We start from the raw sequence: 21,584 nt of genomic DNA on the forward strand, positions 1-21,584 counted from the left end.
GGTGAATTGACGGTCAAATTTCCACATGAAGATTGATGAGGTCTGTAACTTTTCTTTTCAGTGACTTACATCAAAGTCGAAAAGAGGTGCAATCATCAACATTATTCAAAATATGTGTGGATTGAATATGTAGTGTATGATTTTCACTTTAATTTTTTTGGGATGCGCTTGTAGATATATTCATACAATTTGATAAAAAGATCACAGAGATATGATTATATCTTATGTATTTGCCCATATGTAATCCCGCAGTCGTAAAGTTTGCATTTTTAAAAACACTAACTGACTAAAATAGTTGCTGTTCCAAATAATATCCCAATTTTAAAAAAACAAAACAAAAAACAGAATCATACGAGCGGGGCCGCGCAACGTGAGCGCGCACCCGCCCCTTCCGGCTGTCACTTGGCTAACAAGCAAGACATCCATGGCTGCCCTCAGCAAAATAACATACAACTGCTATGAAGTCGGTCACACTTGGAACCCGTCGTGTATGTGGTCCACCGTGGACATAACGAGGGGTGCGCTGGAGGTCTCCTTCAAAATATACGCCCCGCTTTACGTGGTGAGTCGTGCCATTTCACCGCACATACGTAGGAAGCTAACGTTAGCCTAGCGAACTCGAGTTGTGGGAATGTTTGAAGTCCGGCTGAAACTCCGCTAACCCAGGTTTGTGACGCCAAATGACCGCGGAGGTGCTCAACAAGTCTGGTATCGCGTCTGAAGCAAATGTCAAAATGAATGTGATTAGAAGCATCTGTCAAATCCAATTCAGGCTAGTTCTTTGACACATTCTCACACTGACAAGTACACTCTTTATTGTCAAAAACTATACACTGACGATGAGCGTTGCCAATGCAAACACACTGTTCACTCAACCCCGGTGCAGTCAGTGGCTCGATACTGACATTACTCTCTCCCTCTCTATCACCCGACAGATAGCAGCTATTCTTAGGAGAAGGAAGAAGGATTACTACTTAAAAAGGCTCCTTCCTGAGATCTTACAATCGACCTCTTTCCTCACTGCCAATGGAGGCCTCTATATATTCTTCTTCTGCGTTCTCAGGTCAGTTTTTTTCCTACCGCTTTCACTTTCTTTATCATTCTAGATCACCACCTAATTGAGATAAAAGCTCACCTATCCCAACCGCATTTCATTTCACTGAATCTATTGGAAAATGGCAACGCTATCAAGTGCTGTGAAGATGTTTCGCGCTCATGTTCACATAACAATACGAATATTTCCACCGAAGGAAACTGCTGGGAGGGTTTTATTCATGGTCCGCTGGGTTTGGCTCAGCTCTGCCCGCCTCCTATATTGCTATCCTCCTGGAGCGTAAGAGCAGGTGAGATTGTTACTCTTAAATTTGCCCCAATCAATACTGCACAAATTGTTCTTCACAAATTCTGTGTCTTAATTCTGTCTTTTGATGACAAACTTTCCTTATGCAGGAGAGGGCTTCTCACCATATACATGACAAATCTCGTAAGTACTGCTGTGTTCATGATTTTATTTTTTTAAAGACACTGTATTTACTCAAATACTCATTCAAAAGGTACAAGGTGATTATTTTAAATAAAGCTGAGGATGCCTTAAGATGAACACATGCTGGTGAACGTGAAACCTCCTCCTCCCATGTTAATACAGACCATCTACGTATGTTGGTGTCCATTTTTTAAAATTCATGTTCATAATGCAGCGCATTTGTCCGGTGAAAATTAAGACGCACACAAGTAGTGATGTGTGAGTGAGTATGTGTTGTTGGTTTGCAGGCAACAGAGACCTTGTTCCGCATGGCCGTAACACGGGGCCTCATCACACCTATCAAACATGGCGAGGTCAGAGACAAATGAGTTTTGGTTTTGGTGATCGGCAAACCCTTTTCTGACCAGTTGGACTCTTCTTTTTTCCCCCTGTTTAGGTGCTCCTCTTCTGCATAACTGCATCCCTCTACATGTTCTTCTTCAGGTCAGTTCCTCTCAGTGGAATAGGCTTAAAATGATTATTTATGTAAAATTATGTTTTTTATTATCCCGCAGGAGTAAAGATGGCCTAAAAGGCTTTGCATTCTCCGCATTGAAGTAAGTGACTCTGCCTTGCTTTACTGTTTTTAATTCAGCCTGAGCTATAAAAATGTGATCATGCGTGTGCATATTCTCCGACTTTCAGATTCATCATCGGCAAGGAAGAGATCCCATCTCACTCCGTTCCGGCCGAGCAGGTTGCCGCAAGTCCCCGAGAGGCGTTGGCTGCCTCAGAGCCTTCACACGCCTCAGTAATGCGGATCGACTCGAGGAGAAAATCTTTGCTAACCTACGTCAGAGAACTGCTGGAGTCAATGTGAGGGAACCCTCTCAAACTCCTACTTAATTGTGTTATTGCTTTTGTTTTTTTTTTATTATTATTATTATTTTTTTTTTGTATTCATCTTTGCATCCGTGCAATTATCCAGATGTAAACGAGGTCCAAAACACAGATGCTGTAAACATCATCAAGACAACTGCATTTCCTACTGCATTAAAGTAAGTCTCTGTGCTTATGTGACACTCGCATTCTCGACTTCCGATTCCTCATTTACGGGAGAGGCTTTCTACTTAGGGTTTTGTGAGGATGTTCAGCGTCGGCTACTTGATTCAGTGCTGCCTTAAAGTGCCCTCAGCTTTCCGGTACCTCTTCTCGAAACCCTCACGGCTCCCCTCCCTCTTCTACAACAAAGACAACTTCCAGCTTGGGGCCTTTTTGGGCTCTTTTGTCAGCATCTACAAGGTACATATTTGTTTAATATATGACATTTCCTGGTCAGTTTTTTTTTTGTGTTTGAACTCTATTTCTGATCCATTCAGGGAGCAAGCTGCTTGCTTCGTTGGTTGCGGGATATTGACGATGAGCTCCACGCTTTGGTGGCCGGTAAGTCAACACTTATCGCGTTTAGATAATCCATTCTTACTGTGTAACAACGCATACGTTTCTCATCGGTCTTGCCAGGATTCCTGGCGGGTATCTCCATGTTCTTCTACAAAAGCACGTCGATATCCATGTATCTCTTCTCTAAGCTGGTGGAGGTAAAAAAAAAAGACAAATTTGTGTTTGGATTTGTGGGAAGTGAGAACCAAGGTTTTGTAGTTAAGGAAAAAGTAATGAATGAAATTAAATTATAATGTTCATTTTTGCTGGCCTCACTTTCCTCTTGGATGGAATGTATTTCCTTACTGTAGGTTCAGTGCATAAGACCCACCGTTCGCCTTTTTTATTTTTTTGCCATTCGTTAGTGTCTCATTCTAAGTGAGGCATCCAACGCAAGTTTTTGCGGCACACTTTGAAGAAGACGTACACGTCCGCACAATGTTTGCTTGTTCCTCTGACACGTATCCATTATTTGGAGTTGATCAATAACAGCACACGCGATAACCTCCCCTCTCCCTCAGACCTTGTACTTCAAGGGCATCGAGGCTGGCCATTTCCCGTACTTCCCACAAGCGGACACATATCTCTACGCCATCTCCACCGCCATCTGCTTTCAAGCTGTGAGTGACATCCAAACACAACACACCAACGTGGATCTCATCAACGGGATATGTGATGAGGAATTGTGGTCATTATTAGGCTGTGATGGAGATGCAGAATCTTCGGCCCGCTTATTGGAAGTTTCTTCTGCGTCTCACTAAGGGCAGGTAGGATGGATTTGTTTCAGTTGTAAGTGGCAAATCCAAAGGGAGAGTATTGATTTTAACCAGTGACGGGCAAAGTTTGGTCCATGGGCCACATACGGCCCGCGACGTTCTTCATTATAGCACAGCAAGCATTTATGTTGTCAGAAGTCCTGTAATAATGTTAGCATTTATTTGTTGTTTTTCCTTTCTCTCTAAAGTTGGTTAATTTAAATGCACACATTGCTTTTTAGTTTATTTTGTATTCATTTATTGCAAATAATCTTTTTTTAATGGCAAATAGTACAATCTAGTTATTATTATAATACAGTTTAGCATAAAATACACATTATTAAAATAATAAATGCAACATATTTAATACAAATAATTGGTTAATTCTAATGAAATTATTTATTCGTTTTTAAAATGAGCATGGATTATTTTACTAAAATGCGTTTTCATCATCGCATAATTGGTGACTTAAATATGATTAAATTCTTTGTGAATACCATTTTACAATGAGCAATCATGATTACTTGATTACATTTATTTTATGTACACATTTGATTTATTCATGAGCTGACTTAAATGTATGTATATTTATGTCATGACGCTTCAGTGCAGAAGGTTCCCTGCTCCTACAATAACAACAATCCCTGTGTTAAATTGCTCATGCTTGTCATACGACTTATATGATGATATTTTGCCTTGTAGGTTTGGCCTGATGAACCGACACCTGCTCGATGTTTTTGGCACTCAGGCCTCCAGGCAATTTCAGGGGTTTGCGCCCCAACTTGACCCACGCTATGTTTCGGTGCCCAGCCAAACAGTGCTTCCACCAGGGGGCGACGTTCAGCTTGGATGACGCGGGTCAAGTGTGTGGGAGGAGGGGCTGAGGTGATTAGAAATGGTCATCTTTTGCTAAGAGATGTGGTATTTGACCAGCCTGTTCTGGGGATTGGGAGTTGCACATACTGGGAGGGAGTTGGCCAGATGCGATTGATGCGTATGACGGCGTAGCGCTACTCTGTGAGCTAATGAAACTGTGCAGTGACCATTTATGCAATTTTCGGATAAAATGGCCGTCAAGGTTGTAGCATTCCACCAATCACATCTTTCTTTCTCAGGTTCCCCTCGAATTTTATCGCAAGCCAAGCGTGTTGAGTGTTTGGAATTGTTGTTTTAACGATCAAACTAATGTTTATGTTTTCGTTACATTAATAACATTTGGAAAAAACATAATTCATCAGCTATTGACAGGTGAACAGTGTGACTGCGTAATTTAAACATACAGGTATATGATCGGTGTTTAGACAACCTCAACCCAGTCATTCAGGAATGGGAAACATGGCCCATGAAAGAATTTGTTCTGTCGAACCTTGAATTCTAAAAACGGATGAAACCCTGAGCATCTGCTGCAAAGAAACAGCCACAAATGCTCAGCATCTATAATAAATAACAAATAATTTTGCTCATTGCATAATAATTTTTTAAAAATGTAGTATGACCACCTGGCCCCTGGTAGCAAAAGGGGTCCCACCCCACACTCATGGGCACAGTGCGTTATTTTCATTTTAATGAACAAAAATTTACGACCACAGTCAAATTTGACATGAGTTCATGTCACATTTTCACCATTAATTCACGACACAGTCGTGCAGTTTGAAATTATTTTGTCTGAAAGGGACATATGGAAAATTGACTTTTTAATGACTTGTATATAAACCCATTTGGTGTATAAATGCACAGCCAAGTAATCTGTAATTGCTGTTTGAAGTATTTTGATGAGAAATTGTCACAGACATGTCACTAATACATGTGGGAATTTTTTTTAATTATGAAAAAAAAATCATGTCTTCTTTAACATCTGAACAGAATGTAATGCATCATAAATTACGTTGTTATAGTTTGACTTTGATTGACCAAAATGGACGAGAGGAAAGTCGCATCATTTTCATTTGTTGTTTGATATTACCATGACAGATGTAGACCAGTCCAAATAGTGGAATTGTTTGAGTTCACGGCACAATTAAATGTTTGTCTAATGTTTACCACCTGTCCAAAGAAACTATGTAATTTTATATTTTTTGTTGGGTTGCAGTTTACAAAGCTGCAGGAACGGTTTTACTCAACGCATCCACAGGTTGGAAAACTGTTTACCCCTATACATTCATAGCATGTGCCAAAAAACGTATAACATTTGAAGTGACTTTGTTAACAGTTTTTACAGACGTGTTTTATCTGCTGGTTTATTCTCAAGTGGACCACAATTGGTCATGTAAGATTGGACTGTGAAAATCCAGTTTGTTTCTGAATATTTTACACCCAACACTGCGAGACAGCTTTCGACACACGTGACCTCTGTTAGGTTACTCATTGCTGAAAAAATGACATCATAGTAATAAAATCTGTTTATTACACTCGTACTTGCCTACAGATGTTTTCGATTTATGTGAAGATGAAGCATTAATTAAAAAAAAATCATTACAATGAAGTGTGTTTTGATTTTGTGTATGTATGTTTGTGCTGAAAATTTCTAGATAGAGTGCATGGTGCATTGTCCATGAGGGCACCACATCACCCCTTAATACAGCTCACCGGTACAGGACATTGTGCGTTGCAGTAAACGGAAGTGACTCGTCCTGTTAAAGAAGGACATTCAGTGTAAAAATGCAACGCGATACAACGTGTACGCCAAAAACGAGGGTGGTTGAATTATGCTGGATCGGAAGAAGTTATTTTTATAGTTTTCCCAATATATGTCACTGAGAATGATCCTAAACCTTTCACAAACATCTTAAATGCAGCAGTCTGCTTGGCTTTTGTTTTATTTTGAAAATGTTTAAAACCAATCCATTTCCGTATCCTCACATGTAGCATGTGTATCAAGGTACTCTAACTTTTTCGTGGCTACATTAACGATTACCGAATTTACATCATTTTCAGCACTCAATGGGGGGCAAAAATAAACAACGAACTAAAGGGAACGTTCGGGTAAGTACCGTTTACCTGTCACTGTTTTTACTTGAGCCAAAATTCATGAACGAATGCAATTGATAAGACGTTTTAGGGCATTCCCGATGAAGAAAATCACTTGGATTTCTTAGACATGTCTGTTTACTTTTGCCCCAGTGTTCAGTACTGTACAGTTGTCTACATTTACGGCATTACTACTGTCCGTTTGTTTTGGTTTTCTGTTTGCCACTTAAACTACAGCTTTACCTATTCTTACTATAGCCGTCAAGTAGCGGCCGGGCTGCCGAGGTGTTGACCCGGGAAGGTGGCGCCATCCCGGGGTTCGTTGGTTTCGATACAACGCTTTCTTCGGAGTTGAGCTACGTGCCTGCTTTCCATGGCGCTGAGGAGCTCGACACCCTTGTCGATGCAGAATTCAGACTCGTGCTTAGGAAACTTTCCAAAAGGGATGTCGTCACCAGACTGAAGGTAAGTTAATGCATTGAAATTGTCCAACAGAGACAACGGAAAATTATCAGCATGTACTGCACATTTATACACCACCAAAATGAGAGAAATATTATGACACATACTATCAGCATTACAACACCATGCACTCTGCAGCACAAATGTCTTTAACTTTGACATGGCCCTAAAGATAACAAGCCATGCAGAAAATTATTGAATAGATGGCTAGATGGTGTTCAAATTTCACAATGTATCTACTGAGGTCTTTTGCTTTTTCCAGGCTGTGCAGGACTTTGGATCCATGTGTCAGGAGCGTGGCGCTGAAGATGTTAAAGGGGTCCTTCCGTATTGGCCTCGAATATACTGCAAGATTTCGGTGGTGAGTAGCCCATCCGGCATTACTTGACACTCGTGTCAAAAATTCTCTTTCTTCGTCAAAACGATTGCTTCTTTTGTATGACACACCTTTATTACAAAAATAAACACGTATTACGGCTCCGAATGTCAATCACAACTAAGTCTGATCTTTTTAAAGACAGAATTGGTGAGACATTTAATGCAATGTCTGTTGCAAATGGGCTACTATTTAGTTTTTTGTTTTTGTGTGTGTGTGTGTCTTTTAGGACCATGATCGGCGCATCAGAGAGGCCACCCAGCTGGCTCTTGAGCAGCTGGTGCTGAAGGTGCGCCGCAGCTTGGCTCCCTTTCTGAAGAGCTTGATGGGCCACTGGATTCTGTCCCAATGCGATACCTACACACCAGCAGCTTCCGCCGCACGCCGAGCTTTTCAGGCCGCCTTCTCGGCCGCCAAGCAGCCGGAAGCCCTCAGCTTTTGCAAAGATGAGATCCTTAATGTGAGTGGTAATGGTGTCTTTAAAGAAGAAAGGTTCATTCCGCATCATATTTCTGAAACCCTTTTTTTTATACTCCAGGTACTTCAAGATATTTTATTAAAGGATACTGCAGACACTCTCAGTGATCCTCAGTAAGTCAACCTCAGTCATCCTGATGTCACTGCTGTTCGTCATGTTAAATAGAAATGTCACCTTTTTTTTTTTCTTTTGCCAGGACCGTGACAGAGGATGAGCGAGAAGCCAAATATTTGCGCATGTTGACCAGCTCTCTTCTCGGGGTGAAGAGACTGCTCTCCCTGCTGCCCCAGAATGACATGGCCGCCATGGAGCACAGACTAGCTCATCTTGTCAACCCTGCTAAGTTCTGGAAGTACAGCAGACACAAGGCACCGCAGGTCTCGTTCACAAAAAGCATGATGGGTTGAAATGTGTTTCAGACTGATCCTCTTTCTTGGCTTTAAATTAGCATAGACCCAGAGTGAGTAGTAAGTAAGATGGGTACTTCACAGGTAAGAGGAGCTTTCTTCGAGATGCTATGCGCTGTGTGTGAGTTGACTCCAAGCCTTGCGCAAAGTGAGGCACCGCGTCTCTGCCCAGCTGTTCTCCTCAGCATCGACGACATGGATCCGCTGGTGCTACCTGCCGTGTGGGAGTCTGTTCTCCACGTAGCATCCTCCATATCTGTAAGCACCTCTTTTCTCTGATATTTTGCTCCCGAAAGCTTCATTTACACTGCTTGTCTCAATGGCCACTCTTGATGTAATACTTAGATCATTTTATTTTGCGTGGGCCCACTTGTGTGTCTAAGGCTGAAACCACCTGAACATCTTTGCTTTTGCAGGACTGCTGGACACACGTGAACCCAAAGAAGGGCTTCCTGCCAAAACTTTGGTCTCTCTTAAAAGAAGGGGGCAAAGGCATGGCTAAAGCCCTTCATCCCAATTTGATGCCATTACTTAGCAAACTGCCTCAACAAGTCACCGACCCAGCCTTGGAGTTCCACACTACTTTCTTCACCTCACTCATACTTGGGTAAGTCTTCCACTTTGCTTTCATTCCACATGACAGTGTGATCAAGCATTCTTTGGTTGCAACCAGCAGAGGAGTCGTTGGTTCAGTCTCGTTTCCTATTCAAAGCCGAACAAGAACACGGTCCGTCCGGCCAGCATTATTCTGCTCCTTACAGCACTGGTTTGGGAACAGCGGTTCAGAATATTAAAAAGATAATCAATTGTTCTTACAAAAATATATCAGTGCAAAAGTGTTCTTCACTTTTGCAATTAAAATAGTATTGGGCAGGCATGAGGGACTTTTGGAACAGGGAGAACCATCAAGATCTCATTTAATAATATGTATGTATGAGGAGAGGTTGCCTAAAGGTGACATTGCCCGGATAAAGTGTCTGGACAAGATAATATAATGCAGCTCTTGGTCTTAATGCTGCTGTCTGGGTCTCTGATAATGTTCCTGGTCTTGCGCAGAAATCCTTATCTTTATAAGCAGTGTCTGTGGCCCAATTATTTGCAGTCTCTTCTCTAAGCCGGTACGCCATTAACAATATTACCTTTTTTTTTTCCCCCTGGCTCAAATTGAGGCAGAGGTTGTAACATACTGATCTTTGGCATGCGGGCCTATACCAAGCACCACCGCTTTTTTCCCCCCAATGTATTTACATGCTCTTGTTGTTGTTTAACATTTTCATTTAAGTCATATATCACACTAAAATATGGGAAAAAAATAGAATATCACTAGTGCATGCATCTACAGTTAACATTAATCAGGTTCCATTTTGCTAACTGTGGCCCTGTTAAATGGTAGTTGAAAATGGTTGTGAGAAATTTAATTGATTGCTTTTTCCACGTTGGTCAAATAACGGAGCAAAGAAAAAAAAGTGTATTTCTAGATGTCAGAGCTTTAAGAACCAGAGACGGCTCGAAATCAGGCACAGGCAGGCTCCTCCGAATGTTATACATGTATGTTGGAAAATCCCCGATTGATTGCTACATTGACAATCTCAAGAAATCATGACTCACCCCCGTTACCCTTTTATTGTGTGTTCGATGTTTAGCATTTCCAGTGAGCGTGCAGCCAATAGCCCCTCCGAAAGTGCCGTTATTGTGACTGCTACCATTGAGTGCTTGAGGTTCTGCATTCTGTGCCATTCAGCACAGGAGGAAGAAGATCAGTGCAAAATCCGGACCATGCTTATTTCACAGCAGGTGAAAATTAAACAGTTGAATGTGCTGTTTTTCACCATGTAAAAAAAATAAAAAAAAAAAATCTTAATTGTCCCTTTTCTGTATTAGCTCTTGCCGCTACTTGAAAAGGCTTTTGAGAACCCCACACTTCAGAATGGTCCCCTGTTCCTGTTGGTCACCGAAATGCTCGTTTCCTGGGAGAAGAGGGCAAGCGGAGAATCTAAAGGACACAGGGATGTCTTTCAAGGACTTGTGGCAGACTTCTGGCAGGAGCTCGGCATTGTGTTTACCCGCCACGCAGACAGCGAGGAAGCGTCTCTACAAGCTTTGGAGGGAATCGCCGCTTTGCTGCAAGTCAGTTTTCTCAATTTCCACCTCAAGATAGACTCGGGCAGATCAATGCGGCTGAGCCCTCGCTGTTTTTCATCCCTGCAGGTGATGCGCTACCCAGAGAGAGTCAACAGAAGACATACGCTGAAGAAGTCCGTCAAGATCAGTTTTTCTGAATCTGAAGATGGTGACAAGCCTGGCACGGAGGGAGGCGAGGCGGTGAAGACGGAGCTCACGTCGGCTAATGTGTGCAGCTCTCCGCAGACGCGCCATTTTGAGGAAGCGGTGTGCCAGCTGGTGCAACTGTGCCTGGTGCATGTGAATGAGAGAAGCTCCGAGAGACACCTTGTCTTCCTTTCCCTTCTGCTGCAGTCTTTTCACACAACTAATATCTTCACTGTAAGTATCCCCCCGCCCGTGTTGTAACGAAGTGGAACCGGAGCCAGTTAATCCATGAAACATAATTTGTCTCAGACGTTAGTCGAGTTGGATGATGAAGGCAGGGAGCAGAGGGCCGAGGGACGTGCAAACAATCCGGCCGTGCGCTTCCTTCTGGAGCGAGTGGTGCCGTGGTTGGCAGACAAAGAGCGGACAGACACGGAGCACCTCGTGGAGATGGTCTTCAGCTCAGTGTCTTGCTGCAGCCGCCAGGAAACCACCCGCATCCTTGACCACATTACTGCGGTAACATCCATCCATCCATCCATTTTCGAAAGCTGTGCACCACTTGAGTACTGAGAGATCTACTTGATACAGTGAGAATAAGTGGTTCAGAGAACACATAGATGGATATCTCTTTCATTTACTGAATAGCATAGTCTCAGGTGTAACACACTCTATGGTTTCATCTGTGATGGCCCCTCTTTTTATTCATGATTTAATGGGTTTTTCTTTGCAGATGGAACTGCATTGTGGAATCACTTTGCAAATCATCCAGAGGGTATGTGTCAATTTCTTCACCAGGACTCACAAGAGTCTTATGACATAAATTGCCGCATCATGCGAGTCCAACTTTCTGCTGTCCTCCCCACCAGGCGTGTGCTGACCAAGACACGCTTGCGAGTTGTAGAGAGTGGCTCAAAGGTTCAGTTCTGGGCGAGCATCTCCTCGCCTTGACCCAGGAGCTCTGCAAGGTCAGACCTGGCTGCTCCAGCTTTGCCTCTTCGAGCAGCCGCCACAGTTGGACCCTCATCAGCTTGGTTCTCTCACAGCACCACAACAATGGTAGTGAAGTCATTGTGTCACTGCCAAATTAGTCGCACACTGTACTTCAGTCGAAGTAGAGACACTTATAGCCATAAAATACTGTTGAAGTAAAGTAGAACAGTTGGGTAGGGAGGCTCTCTATAATGCTGCTTTCCATGTTTTTCTACCTTATAGCATCTCCAAATACCTTATAGCATCTCCAAATTTCAATCAATCAAAATGTCTGCTCTTTTAATTTCCACCTGAAAAATCCACTCCGACATTGTATTTATTATTATTATTTTTTGCGCACACTAGAACCTCTGATCGGGGCGGCGTACATGGAGAAGATCTTAGAGAACCTGCATGCAACGTTGTCTGAGACCAAAAGTCTATCAGACGCAGGCAACATGGAGCCTCTTGTGTCCTTCATCTGCGACGTGGCCTCCACCTTCTTCTCGTCTGTGCAAAACTGCCTGCTCCTTCCTTCAGCCGAGGAACTCCTGTTCACCGTCTTTCAGCTCATCGCCCAAGATCAAACCCACACTTATCTGTCTGGTGGGACCGTGTGACACGCCACACAATGACATCGGATCTTTGCTCGCGAGCTAATGTGTATTGATCTTTTCCTGACAGACTCCCTCTTAGATAAATTGGGGAAGGTATGTGTCGCCGGGGTCCAGTCACTGGCCCAGCACTCTGAGTATGAAGTGGCACAAGGTGGTTTCCTGCACAGTGCTGCCATCTGGGTGCAGAGCAGATTACTCACTGCGTCTTTGGACATCAAAAGGTACAAACCTTCACCTCCAATCTCAATGATTAACTATTTATTTAATATGACGAAAATATTTCCAGATATAGAGAGAGATCTGACGAAATTCAAATTACTGTGATGCGATTTGACAGCATATGATGAGATGAAATTGAACTAGAGCCAGATCATACTTTTTTTTTTTGTTTGTTTGTGTCATGTTTAGTTTGCGATATTTAGTCCTGGCTGTACAGAGTGTCGTGGAGACCATCACTTCTGTCTGCGGTCAAGACTCTGCCATCCTTTCCCATTTCTTTACCCACTTGATGCCCAACGTCAATGGATGGGCAAAACTCAGGCAGGCCTTGCCTTCACATGTAAGACAACCAATGTTGTAAACCTCATCAGGTCTGTGGAATAGTTGTGCTCTTTATTTATGCTGATTTTTACATAAAGCACCTGTCTCCTCTGAAGTGGGTCAAGACACCTTTGCTGGCGAGCCGTTACAGAGGAGTTTGCGAGACCTCCCGCGAGGACATGTGGAAACTGAAAATGGCCAAAGTCTTACCAGCCCATTTATGCATATGTGCCCTGCTTGGAAAGGTGTCTCGTGCTGCCTCACTTTCAAACTGGAACCAAAAGAATGACAAGTGCCAACGACAGCTGCCAAACCTGATGCACACGGGTACATTTGCAGCACACACTATAGTTTTTTTTCCTCTATGTACCGGTATGTATACATGTTGTTTAATGTGTTTTATTTTATTTTATTTTTGTCATGTGTCAGTTGCAGAGCTGCTATATGCACTGCAGTGGTGTAAGGAGGTGGAGCATGCCCCCACTCTTGTGGCCACCTATCGCGGCCTTCTCACTGAGTGGGAGCTATCAGGGGGTCTGCATGACTTGGTTACAACCACAGATTTGCTGGAGATGCTCTACTCAAGGTCAGGTTCACTCCGTGTTTTGTAAGAAGCTGTAAATATACTGATGATGACCATGGCTCACTTTAATTGGCTTGTTCTGTTGATATCACAGCTGAAGAGCAATACCGTTTTTTCCTTACAGCTCCTATAGGGCTTGGCAGATAATGTAAATATGGTCAGCTCTTATGCAGCGGCATAAAATGATCTGCTACAATTTACCCCATAGATCAGTCGAGCTTGGTGGTCTATGGTCTCTGACGCTGGAAAATTACATTCGCACCCACAACCTGGCAGCCACTCACAGCGCGAGCTTGAGGAAGCTGTACGGCTCTGTGGATAGGTCAGTGACAATAATCCTGTACTCACGAATACCTCTTTAATGCCACGGGACTTTAGTTGAGCAGGCTTAAAATGTATGTTTGCTTTGTTTTCATGTCTCAGTTTGTGGCCGATGTCACCAAGCAAACTGAGCACGCTGCAGGTGCTCTGCCCCATCATGACACAGGAAGAGCGACAGAGTCTGGTTGCCCTGGCAACGGCAGGAATCATCAACTGGGAAGAAGATGGCAGTAAAAAGACTTATTAGCACAATGCGTGTCCCCTCATTTTCAGTCAGGCAAGAGATTCACCAAGTTTCTTTGTTGTTGTTGTTGCTGTCATCCCAGACGTGTACGGGAATGTGGTGGTGCTGTTGTGTTGTCTGCAAGCTGACACGCAAGTGGAGGATGAGGTGGTGCCGGCCATCTTGTCCACTATGATGGAGTGGAGGACCCATAAAGAGGATTGGTTCCTCTTTGGCAGGTAAGACCATATGTCGTCATCAGCCACAACAAATTTTACTTTTTAATATTAAACTACTGAAATTAATTATTGAATTAAAAAAAATCACTACAGTATTGGATCTTAGATGCATGAAATGAAGTGTCGAGCGATTGTTTGTAAAAATGCTTTCTTTGCCAAGTATCTCGCCTTTGTTTTATCAGTGACCTATCCAAGGCAACTACACAACAGCTGAACCTTACAGTGGAACTGATGCGCTTCCTGTCCTGGCTGGTGACACGCTGTCCGACAATTCTCGGGAACAGCCAGTGGGATTTCTTACTCTGTGCTATGTTAGCCTGGTTGGAGGTGAGCTACCACCGTCACCTCATTTGTCTCCTCTACATGTTGACGTCTTATCCGCTGGCTTTTCTCTAATCTCAGGTGGCCAGGGAGAACGTGAGCAGCCTGTGGAATCCATGGGTGCAGCTGCTTGCATGCGAAAGCGCTGCTCTGGTTGTGAACCTAAGCCGGTTCTTTGCGTCAGCCCCGCCTGATGTCCTGGAGAAGCTTCCGTCAGAGCTGGTAGCAGAATGGCAAGATTTTTTTGTTGACGGAATCTACAACCTGCTCTTACCCATGCCTGTCAATATCACAGGTAGTCTTCAATTTATGGTGAAAGTGAAAGCTTTCTCCTGTTGAGTACTTTACAGTTTAGTGCAACAGATTCATTTTAAAATCGTCTTGCTTGCTCTTGTCTGAGTGCAGATGCCTTCAAAGAACCCGATGACCCCGTCTTTCCTCTGGCGGTGCTGCAGTCGCTCGGCGTGGCTCTGACCTATGCGCCCGTGCAGCAGCTGAACCAGAACTCCCTGCCGGCAAAATTTGTAGCAGACCAGAAGACCAACCTGCCGCAGCCTCTCCAGACGCTTCTCAACACTTTCTGTCCTCTGCTTGTCTTCAAGGCCCGACCTCTTCAAGTCACGGTCTACCACTTGTTGGCAAAGTAAGACTTTAAATATCTCTAGCCAGCAATTATTGCATGTCCTTAATATTTACTTATATACAATATACCCATTAATGGGATAAGACTGGAAACCCACATGCCAGGCAATCATCACTACATAAGAGTCCCATCACTCAGCTCCTTGAAGTATTTTGTCACATTGTGCCATTCCGAGCAGCTCACCTAAACTGTAACACTTTGGCTTATGGGGCTGTAATAAACGAAGTGGGCTAAAGGAGATGCCATCTTGTCAATTCAGGGTCATGCCTCAACTGCCTGAATGTGATGGAGAAGGAGACGGCAGCAAGTCTGAAGATGACGGTGATGAGCCAAACCTGTAAATCCAAGTTTTTGGGCCACGTAAAATATGCAGCACCGGAGGAGAAAGAATCACTCAGGCTTCTTTATTGTGTTCAGCTCTCCTCCGGCTGCTTTGATGGCAGTGCTGTCAACATGCGAGGAGTTGTGCGACAGCATCCTGGCAGGACTTCAAGTCGGAGAGTTTGCGATGGTCTCGCCTCACAGCGTGGAGTACTCGTGCATCCTGGGCTACCTGCTGGCCTGGAAGCTACTTCTCACCTTTTTCAGGTCATCGCCCTCCCATGTGAGTTCAAAGTCTAATTTCAGACTTGCCTGTAATAAACCTATCTGAGCTATAGCATGAGGCAGGAACGGTGAACTTCAATATAGCAGGAGGACACAGTATTGAGGTTTTTTTTTAAGGGAACGTGTGTTGATTTGATCACTCTCGTGATTCATTTTCAGCTGCGTGCCCATTATGCCCAGTATCTTAAGAAAACCTCCTCCCTCAGCAAGCTCCTCCTTCACCTCTTCAAACTGATGCCTGAGAATCCTATCTTTCCGGGCCAATCAGCAGATACGAAAGACACCAAAACCTACTTCACAGAGAATCTCACTCTGATGGTTAACGGTAAGAATGCAATGCCACGGTGTCAGTCACTGGCGACAGAAAGCGACAATGAAACTAATCTGTCCTCCTCCCACAGAAAGTGACGACATCGAACGGGAGCTACCCCACCTGGCGTGTAGCGTTTACTATGACACGGTGCAGGACTTGCCCGCTATGGTGCGGCTGTGGTGGAATAGTCAAGAGAAGCGTGTGAGTGGCACCGTGGAGAAGTTCACGACCAAGTACGTCAGTCCAGTACTCTCGGCGCAGGAGATCTCGTCGGTCCACAGCAGCACGCAAATGTTTGAAAGCATGACGGTAAGATTACGCTCAGTTTTATTTGATTTCTGTTTGGGTTTTTTTTTTTCCATGTCAATGTATTTTACTAAACGTGTGTGTCAAACTCAAGACAGCTCCGCCCACCCCCTCCCCGCCCCGCCCACATAATATTATGAAGCCCGTGAAAGCATGCCACAATTCTTACAGATTCTTCTGATTTCTAACATAAATTTCTTATACATTGTTTCAACATTTGGTATGATTGGTAGGAATGAGTGGCAGGAATTGGTGACCCTTATAGGTAAGGGATGTGTTTGAGGTGTAAAGCAGACACCAAAGAACCCACCTAGTGAGGGATCGTGTGCTGTTGTAAAATTATCTGTGGGAGTACAGCTCTTTTGTTGGGTCTCATGAGTCATAACCTGCTGGTGTACCTAATCGTAAGTCCAATGTGCGCCAATCGTAGGCTGTATGGCGTTAAGTCATAATGGAAGATGGCGGTTTATACTCCTTGTAACTACCGTCTACTCCCGTTCCCTCAGGTAAAAGCCCGCTCTGCCGCGCGGGAGGTGATTGCCACCTACTCGGTGGACGAGATTTTCATCGAGCTGGTGATTCAGCTGCCGCAGAGCCACCCTCTGGGCTCTGTGGTGGTCGAGAGCGGGAGGCGGGTGGGCGTCTCTGTGCAGCAGTGGAGGAACTGGATGCTGCAGCTCAGCACCTACCTCACTCATCAGGTATCAACACACATGGGCTATATAGACACAAACAGGAAAGTGTGGTACGCATGTTGTCATGTGCGGTGTCTCTTAGATTTTAAAAAGAGGTTACGATGTTAAAACGAACATGTGTGTTCCCGGCTTCGACATCAAGCTTCTCTCTCTTGAGGTCTAGTCACTCACAATGTAGCCTGATAAAGGTGCATTGAATGTGTTCAGAACGGCAGCATCATGGAAGGCCTGGCACTGTGGAAGAACAATGTGGACAAGCGCTTTGAGGGAATCGAGGATTGTATGATTTGCTTCTCCGTTATCCACGGCTCCAACTACTCACTGCCGAAGAAGGCCTGTCGTACTTGCAAGAAGAAATTCCACTCCGCGTGCTTGGTAAGTCATTTCTGTTACGGTCAGAGCAGTAGCATTCTAAAGGAAAGCATGTGCATAGCATCCACCGCATTGGTTTGGAATTTGCTACTTAATGTCTTAATATCAATACCAATGTTGCCGTAGGAACTGATGTAAAATGAATCAATATTTTCCAGGCTCAAACAGTGTCATCATAAAACCTTTATTAACTGTACAGGGCAATGTTTAAAACAAAACAAAAGACTTTTAAGCTTAATTGTCATAGAAGGACAAACACTTTGACACTAATTAGAGCGTGCCGTTTGATGGCAAACCTCGCCGGTCATTTTGATGCTATTTATTCGCCATTATGCTTTCAACTTAAGCATCCGCTTGGTAACATAATTACATTTATTGCTTATCTTGTTTCCCGAACCGCCAGAGGTTTGGAAGTTGTACATAATGATGGTTTGAATTTGAATTTTCGATTGGCTTTGAGGCATATCTTTCCCCAAAAGATTTGGTTCAACTCCAAATGGTATCACTTTTTACCACTTGTTCCACTGTCTGAAGTAAGAGGACAAGCAGCCTGTTCATATTTGAAAATACATGACAGATTTTTTGCGGTAGCCGAAGTAAAATGACCTGACAACTAATCAGCACCTTTCTGTCACACGTTGTTGAAACTGTGTCTTGTCTCTTTTATCTTCCTCTCTGCAGTACAAATGGTTCACATCCAGCAACAAGTCCACATGTCCACTGTGCAGAGAGTCCTTCTTCTAATGCACCGGCCATGTTTCAAATCTTCATTCGGTGATGATTACCATATTTGTTGAACCTCCTTCTTTTTGAGCCCCCTTTTGACCAAAGCAACAATTTGTTGAAACATCTGTCTGGACCATCGACACCAATCAATCCAGTTAAACATATAAACATGTCTTTGGGAGTGAATGATTTAAATTTTGCAGATTTAAAAGTGACTGTTGGAACGGAGTTCTTTTACAAACTGAAAAAAGGCATGCAGTGTTCAATCAAGGGTCATACATATTTTCCTAATATTTAGGAGTGTAAAGAAATGTGACATCCACGCAGGTCCACCACTTCATCGTTAGAGTAGATTTTAATTCCAAAATACAACTCGACATCACATGTACCCAGCCTGAATAATGTGCGATAATCTCATTGTGTCTGATTTCAGCTGTTCATCATGCTGCACAAGACAATAAAGTTGAACTGGATTGTTTTTCTTTGAGTCATTTATTTGTCGGTCCACGTTCTAATCCGTTTATCCTCACAAGGGTGTGCCGCAGACTATCCCAGCTGTCTTCGGGCAGTAGGCGGGGGACACCCTCAACTGGTTGCCAGCCAATCACAGGGCACATATAGACAAACAACCATTCGCACTCACAATCACACCTTAGGACAATTTCAAGTGCCTAATCAACCTGCCATGTATGTTTTTGGAATGTGGGAGGAAACCGGAATACCCGGAGAAAAACCAAGCAGGCATGTGGAAAACATGAGAACTCCACACAGAAATTACGCCCATTTATTAATTTTTTTTAAAGGAAAATATTCCACTATGACACTACACACTACTGTGGTCGAAGCTTTAAAAATGAAGATACAATAGTTATCGGTTTCTTATCAAATATACTTGAGTTTTTAACACATTAGCTTATTAGAATGGGAATATGCTACTGGGGTTCAACACTTGCATTTAATGTGAAAGTTTTAGATGCTTATCCCCAAATTAGCTTTGGTTAAACACACCCACTCCTCATTATTTAAAAAATAAAATATAATCTCCATTCCAGCATGGATAAGAAATGCATCCCTTAATAGGACACTCATTGAAAAATATCACTAAACTTGAATACCAGCAAATTATTTTTATTTTCTGGCAGCTTAGTGACCTCGTAGGTAGCATGCATGCTTCTTTGTTGAGAGGTTCTTGATCAGAATGTCAGCATGGTTGCTTGTGACCACCACTTGTACTACCACACTTTGAGATTATGCGATCAGGTCTAATGAAATGTGGTTCTTCCTAACCCTATCAAGGCCTAGCAGTACCAAGAGGAAACTAAACATAAAAAACAGTAGACAAACGGTTATGTGTCGGATTTCTTTTTCCACTATTGGAAATCACCTACAGTACACCTATGCAGTTATTGAAGCAATAACAAAAGATATATATCCTCATTATGTGTATACTGTCACTATTGTCCCTGTGTTCATTTATCCAGGGGCCAACGTAATGCTGAATAATCCGACTCACCTTTGGAATCTTTTGCCTGCATCACAGTGGCTCCTTCGCGCCGATTAATTATGACACATTCAGCACGATCGATGAATTAGTTGCACTCATTTTGCTCCGCTATCGACAGCTTCTCCGTGCACACGCGCGTTGGTGTGTGTCTACATTTGTAATTCATTATGACCACCCAAATATTATCAATACAAACACCCAACACCCATCATCATCTGCCCTTGACCATTTTAATAGGCATTGATCTGTTTGCTTGCCATAAATATTTATATTCTCTTGCTACACACACACACACACTGAGAGTCACGCTCACATCTTTTTGCTCATTATCTGGTTGATAAAGCAGCATTGCAAGTGGTTATGAACTATGTAGTAGTACAGACTACAGTACAGTAGTACAGGCCAGCAACGGTACAGCCTCGGATATGACGTCACTCCAGTTGTCGTCACAAGATGGCAGTATAACTCCAACACTGACTAATGGCCGCTTTATGACGGATTGGGTTCATTAGAAACCCGAGTGTTAGGCGCTCACTGATCCCGAAAGACGAAATTGTTTTCTGACCCAATTTTTGTACGTGTTTAGCTTGACGTTTCTTGTTACCTTTCGAGTGCATTTTATGGTATCTGCATAGAAATAACAAGGGCCATCCTGTCAAGCGTGTCTTCAACCAGCTTAACAACTAAATGCTCAGAACGATGGATTTTGACTCTCAGGGCATACATATGCCCGATTAAAATGATTAAATAAATAAACAAGGATCCCGGATCCACACCTGATATTCGACTGTTTACTTTTTTGAAGTATCATATCAAGAGTAGTGAACCGATCATGCTGTCTGTGCAGGCAACAGGGGGTTGACTTTACATTCAGTGATTGTGTGAGGGTGAATGGTTATCTCCATCCATCCATATATATATTTCATTCACACACACACACACACACACACAATGGCCCATTCCTTATCTTTTCTACTGACATAAATCCCACCCACTCACTTTATTGTCCACTCTCCCTCACCCCGTTGATCTCTTACTGAGCGACTCCTCGCTCACACGTTATTGCATTTGAGTAATATTACACGCTGTGCACAATCAATATCGGATTCTGAATGTAATCCTGGGAATTTTATCTGCTTCATTCATCCCAAGCTAAATGGACTGTATAGATAAATCATTGCAACTCTATCAGCGCGGTTTCTCACATGAACGGTCATTGTTATTAATTGTTGTTTGCATGTTATAAAGCGAGTAAATAGCAATTATTAAGCTGTTTTGACTCGTGCAGAGGCACACTCTCAAACACAGATGTCGAGCTTTGGTCCTCGAGGGCCACGATCCTGCATGTAATGTGTTATAGTGGCAAATAGTGGGCAAAGTGAAGACTGTATGTGAGGAATATTCCCGGGGTGGGAATATAGGAAGTGCAGATGCTCTGTGTAATTGCATAGCTGATGAATGAATAATAGGAACCCAGTCAAGGATGCGTGATCATTTTGTCCTAGAACAGTGATTCACAACTAATGTGCCTTGAGAGATCATCAGGTGTGCTTTGGCAAATTATCTAATTTCACTTAATTGGTCTAAAAATGATTTATTTACAACAAATAATGCAACTTTGTTTGTCCATCGATGCCACAGGTGTCAAACTCCGGTCCTCGGGGGCCATGCTCCTGCATGTTTCAAATGATCAGACGCATGCAGACCTTGCTGATGAGCTGATCATTTGACTCGAGTGAGTTGGGGAAGGGAAACATAGAAAACCATGTAGGGTGGTGGGCCGTGAGGACCGGAGTTTGACACCTGCGATCCATTCCAATGACGTGAGAGATGCGCTATCGTAAATTGGCAGAAGGCATCGTCAATTCGAGTATGCACCTGTTGCTATTCATGTAAAAGAATAATAGCTTTGTGTTCGACTAAACGGGCCCAGATTTCACACTAAGTGAATTTGTGAATACATTTCAACGGGAATAGTCCTAATTCCA

The 21,584-nt window shown here is 43.2% G+C and overlaps 2 protein-coding genes across 4 annotated transcripts; both read left to right on the forward strand.

The window, feature by feature from the left end:
- The first annotated feature begins 397 nt into the window (after nt 1-397).
- On the forward strand, nt 398-6,071 carry tmem135 (transmembrane protein 135). Its single transcript, XM_086131728.1, has 15 exons — nt 398-562; nt 936-1,063; nt 1,251-1,343; nt 1,450-1,483; nt 1,771-1,836; nt 1,920-1,966; nt 2,038-2,079; nt 2,168-2,338; nt 2,451-2,520; nt 2,597-2,764; nt 2,842-2,905; nt 2,984-3,060; nt 3,424-3,522; nt 3,602-3,669; nt 4,360-6,071. The coding sequence occupies exons 1-15, from the start codon at nt 425-427 to the stop codon at nt 4,508-4,510; spliced, it is 1,416 nt and encodes a 471-aa protein (XP_085987854.1). The 5' UTR covers nt 398-424; the 3' UTR covers nt 4,511-6,071.
- Nucleotides 6,072-6,511: 440 nt separating this feature from the next.
- On the forward strand, nt 6,512-18,570 carry ltn1 (listerin E3 ubiquitin protein ligase 1). 3 transcript variants are annotated; one of them, XM_086131694.1, is made up of 32 exons: nt 6,512-6,639; nt 6,883-7,089; nt 7,349-7,447; nt 7,692-7,922; nt 8,001-8,053; nt 8,137-8,317; nt 8,432-8,605; nt 8,764-8,954; nt 9,991-10,141; nt 10,229-10,474; nt 10,556-10,849; nt 10,925-11,134; nt 11,349-11,390; nt 11,485-11,674; nt 11,954-12,193; nt 12,272-12,425; nt 12,613-12,763; nt 12,843-13,071; nt 13,174-13,330; nt 13,536-13,649; nt 13,751-13,878; nt 13,975-14,110; nt 14,293-14,437; nt 14,513-14,726; nt 14,837-15,074; nt 15,334-15,411; nt 15,492-15,678; nt 15,840-16,005; nt 16,082-16,302; nt 16,806-17,000; nt 17,202-17,369; nt 18,048-18,570. In XM_086131694.1, the coding sequence occupies exons 1-32, from the start codon at nt 6,598-6,600 to the stop codon at nt 18,108-18,110; spliced, it is 5,295 nt and encodes a 1,764-aa protein (XP_085987820.1). In that variant the 5' UTR covers nt 6,512-6,597; the 3' UTR covers nt 18,111-18,570. The 3 variants fall into 3 exon arrangements, 2 of the variants coding, with proteins under 2 accessions (XP_085987820.1, XP_085987821.1); XM_086131695.1 differs by having other exon boundaries at nt 12,861-13,071; XR_015103105.1 differs by lacking the exons at nt 16,806-17,000; nt 17,202-17,369; nt 18,048-18,570 and having other exon boundaries at nt 15,887-16,005; nt 16,082-16,231.
- The last annotated feature ends 3,014 nt before the right edge of the window (nt 18,571-21,584 follow it).

The sequence above is a fragment of the Hippocampus guttulatus genome, chromosome 15 (genome assembly GCF_054856545.1).
Source record: "Hippocampus guttulatus isolate MCC_2025c chromosome 15, RoL_Hgut_1.0, whole genome shotgun sequence".
NCBI lineage: Eukaryota > Metazoa > Chordata > Actinopteri > Syngnathiformes > Syngnathidae > Hippocampus > Hippocampus guttulatus.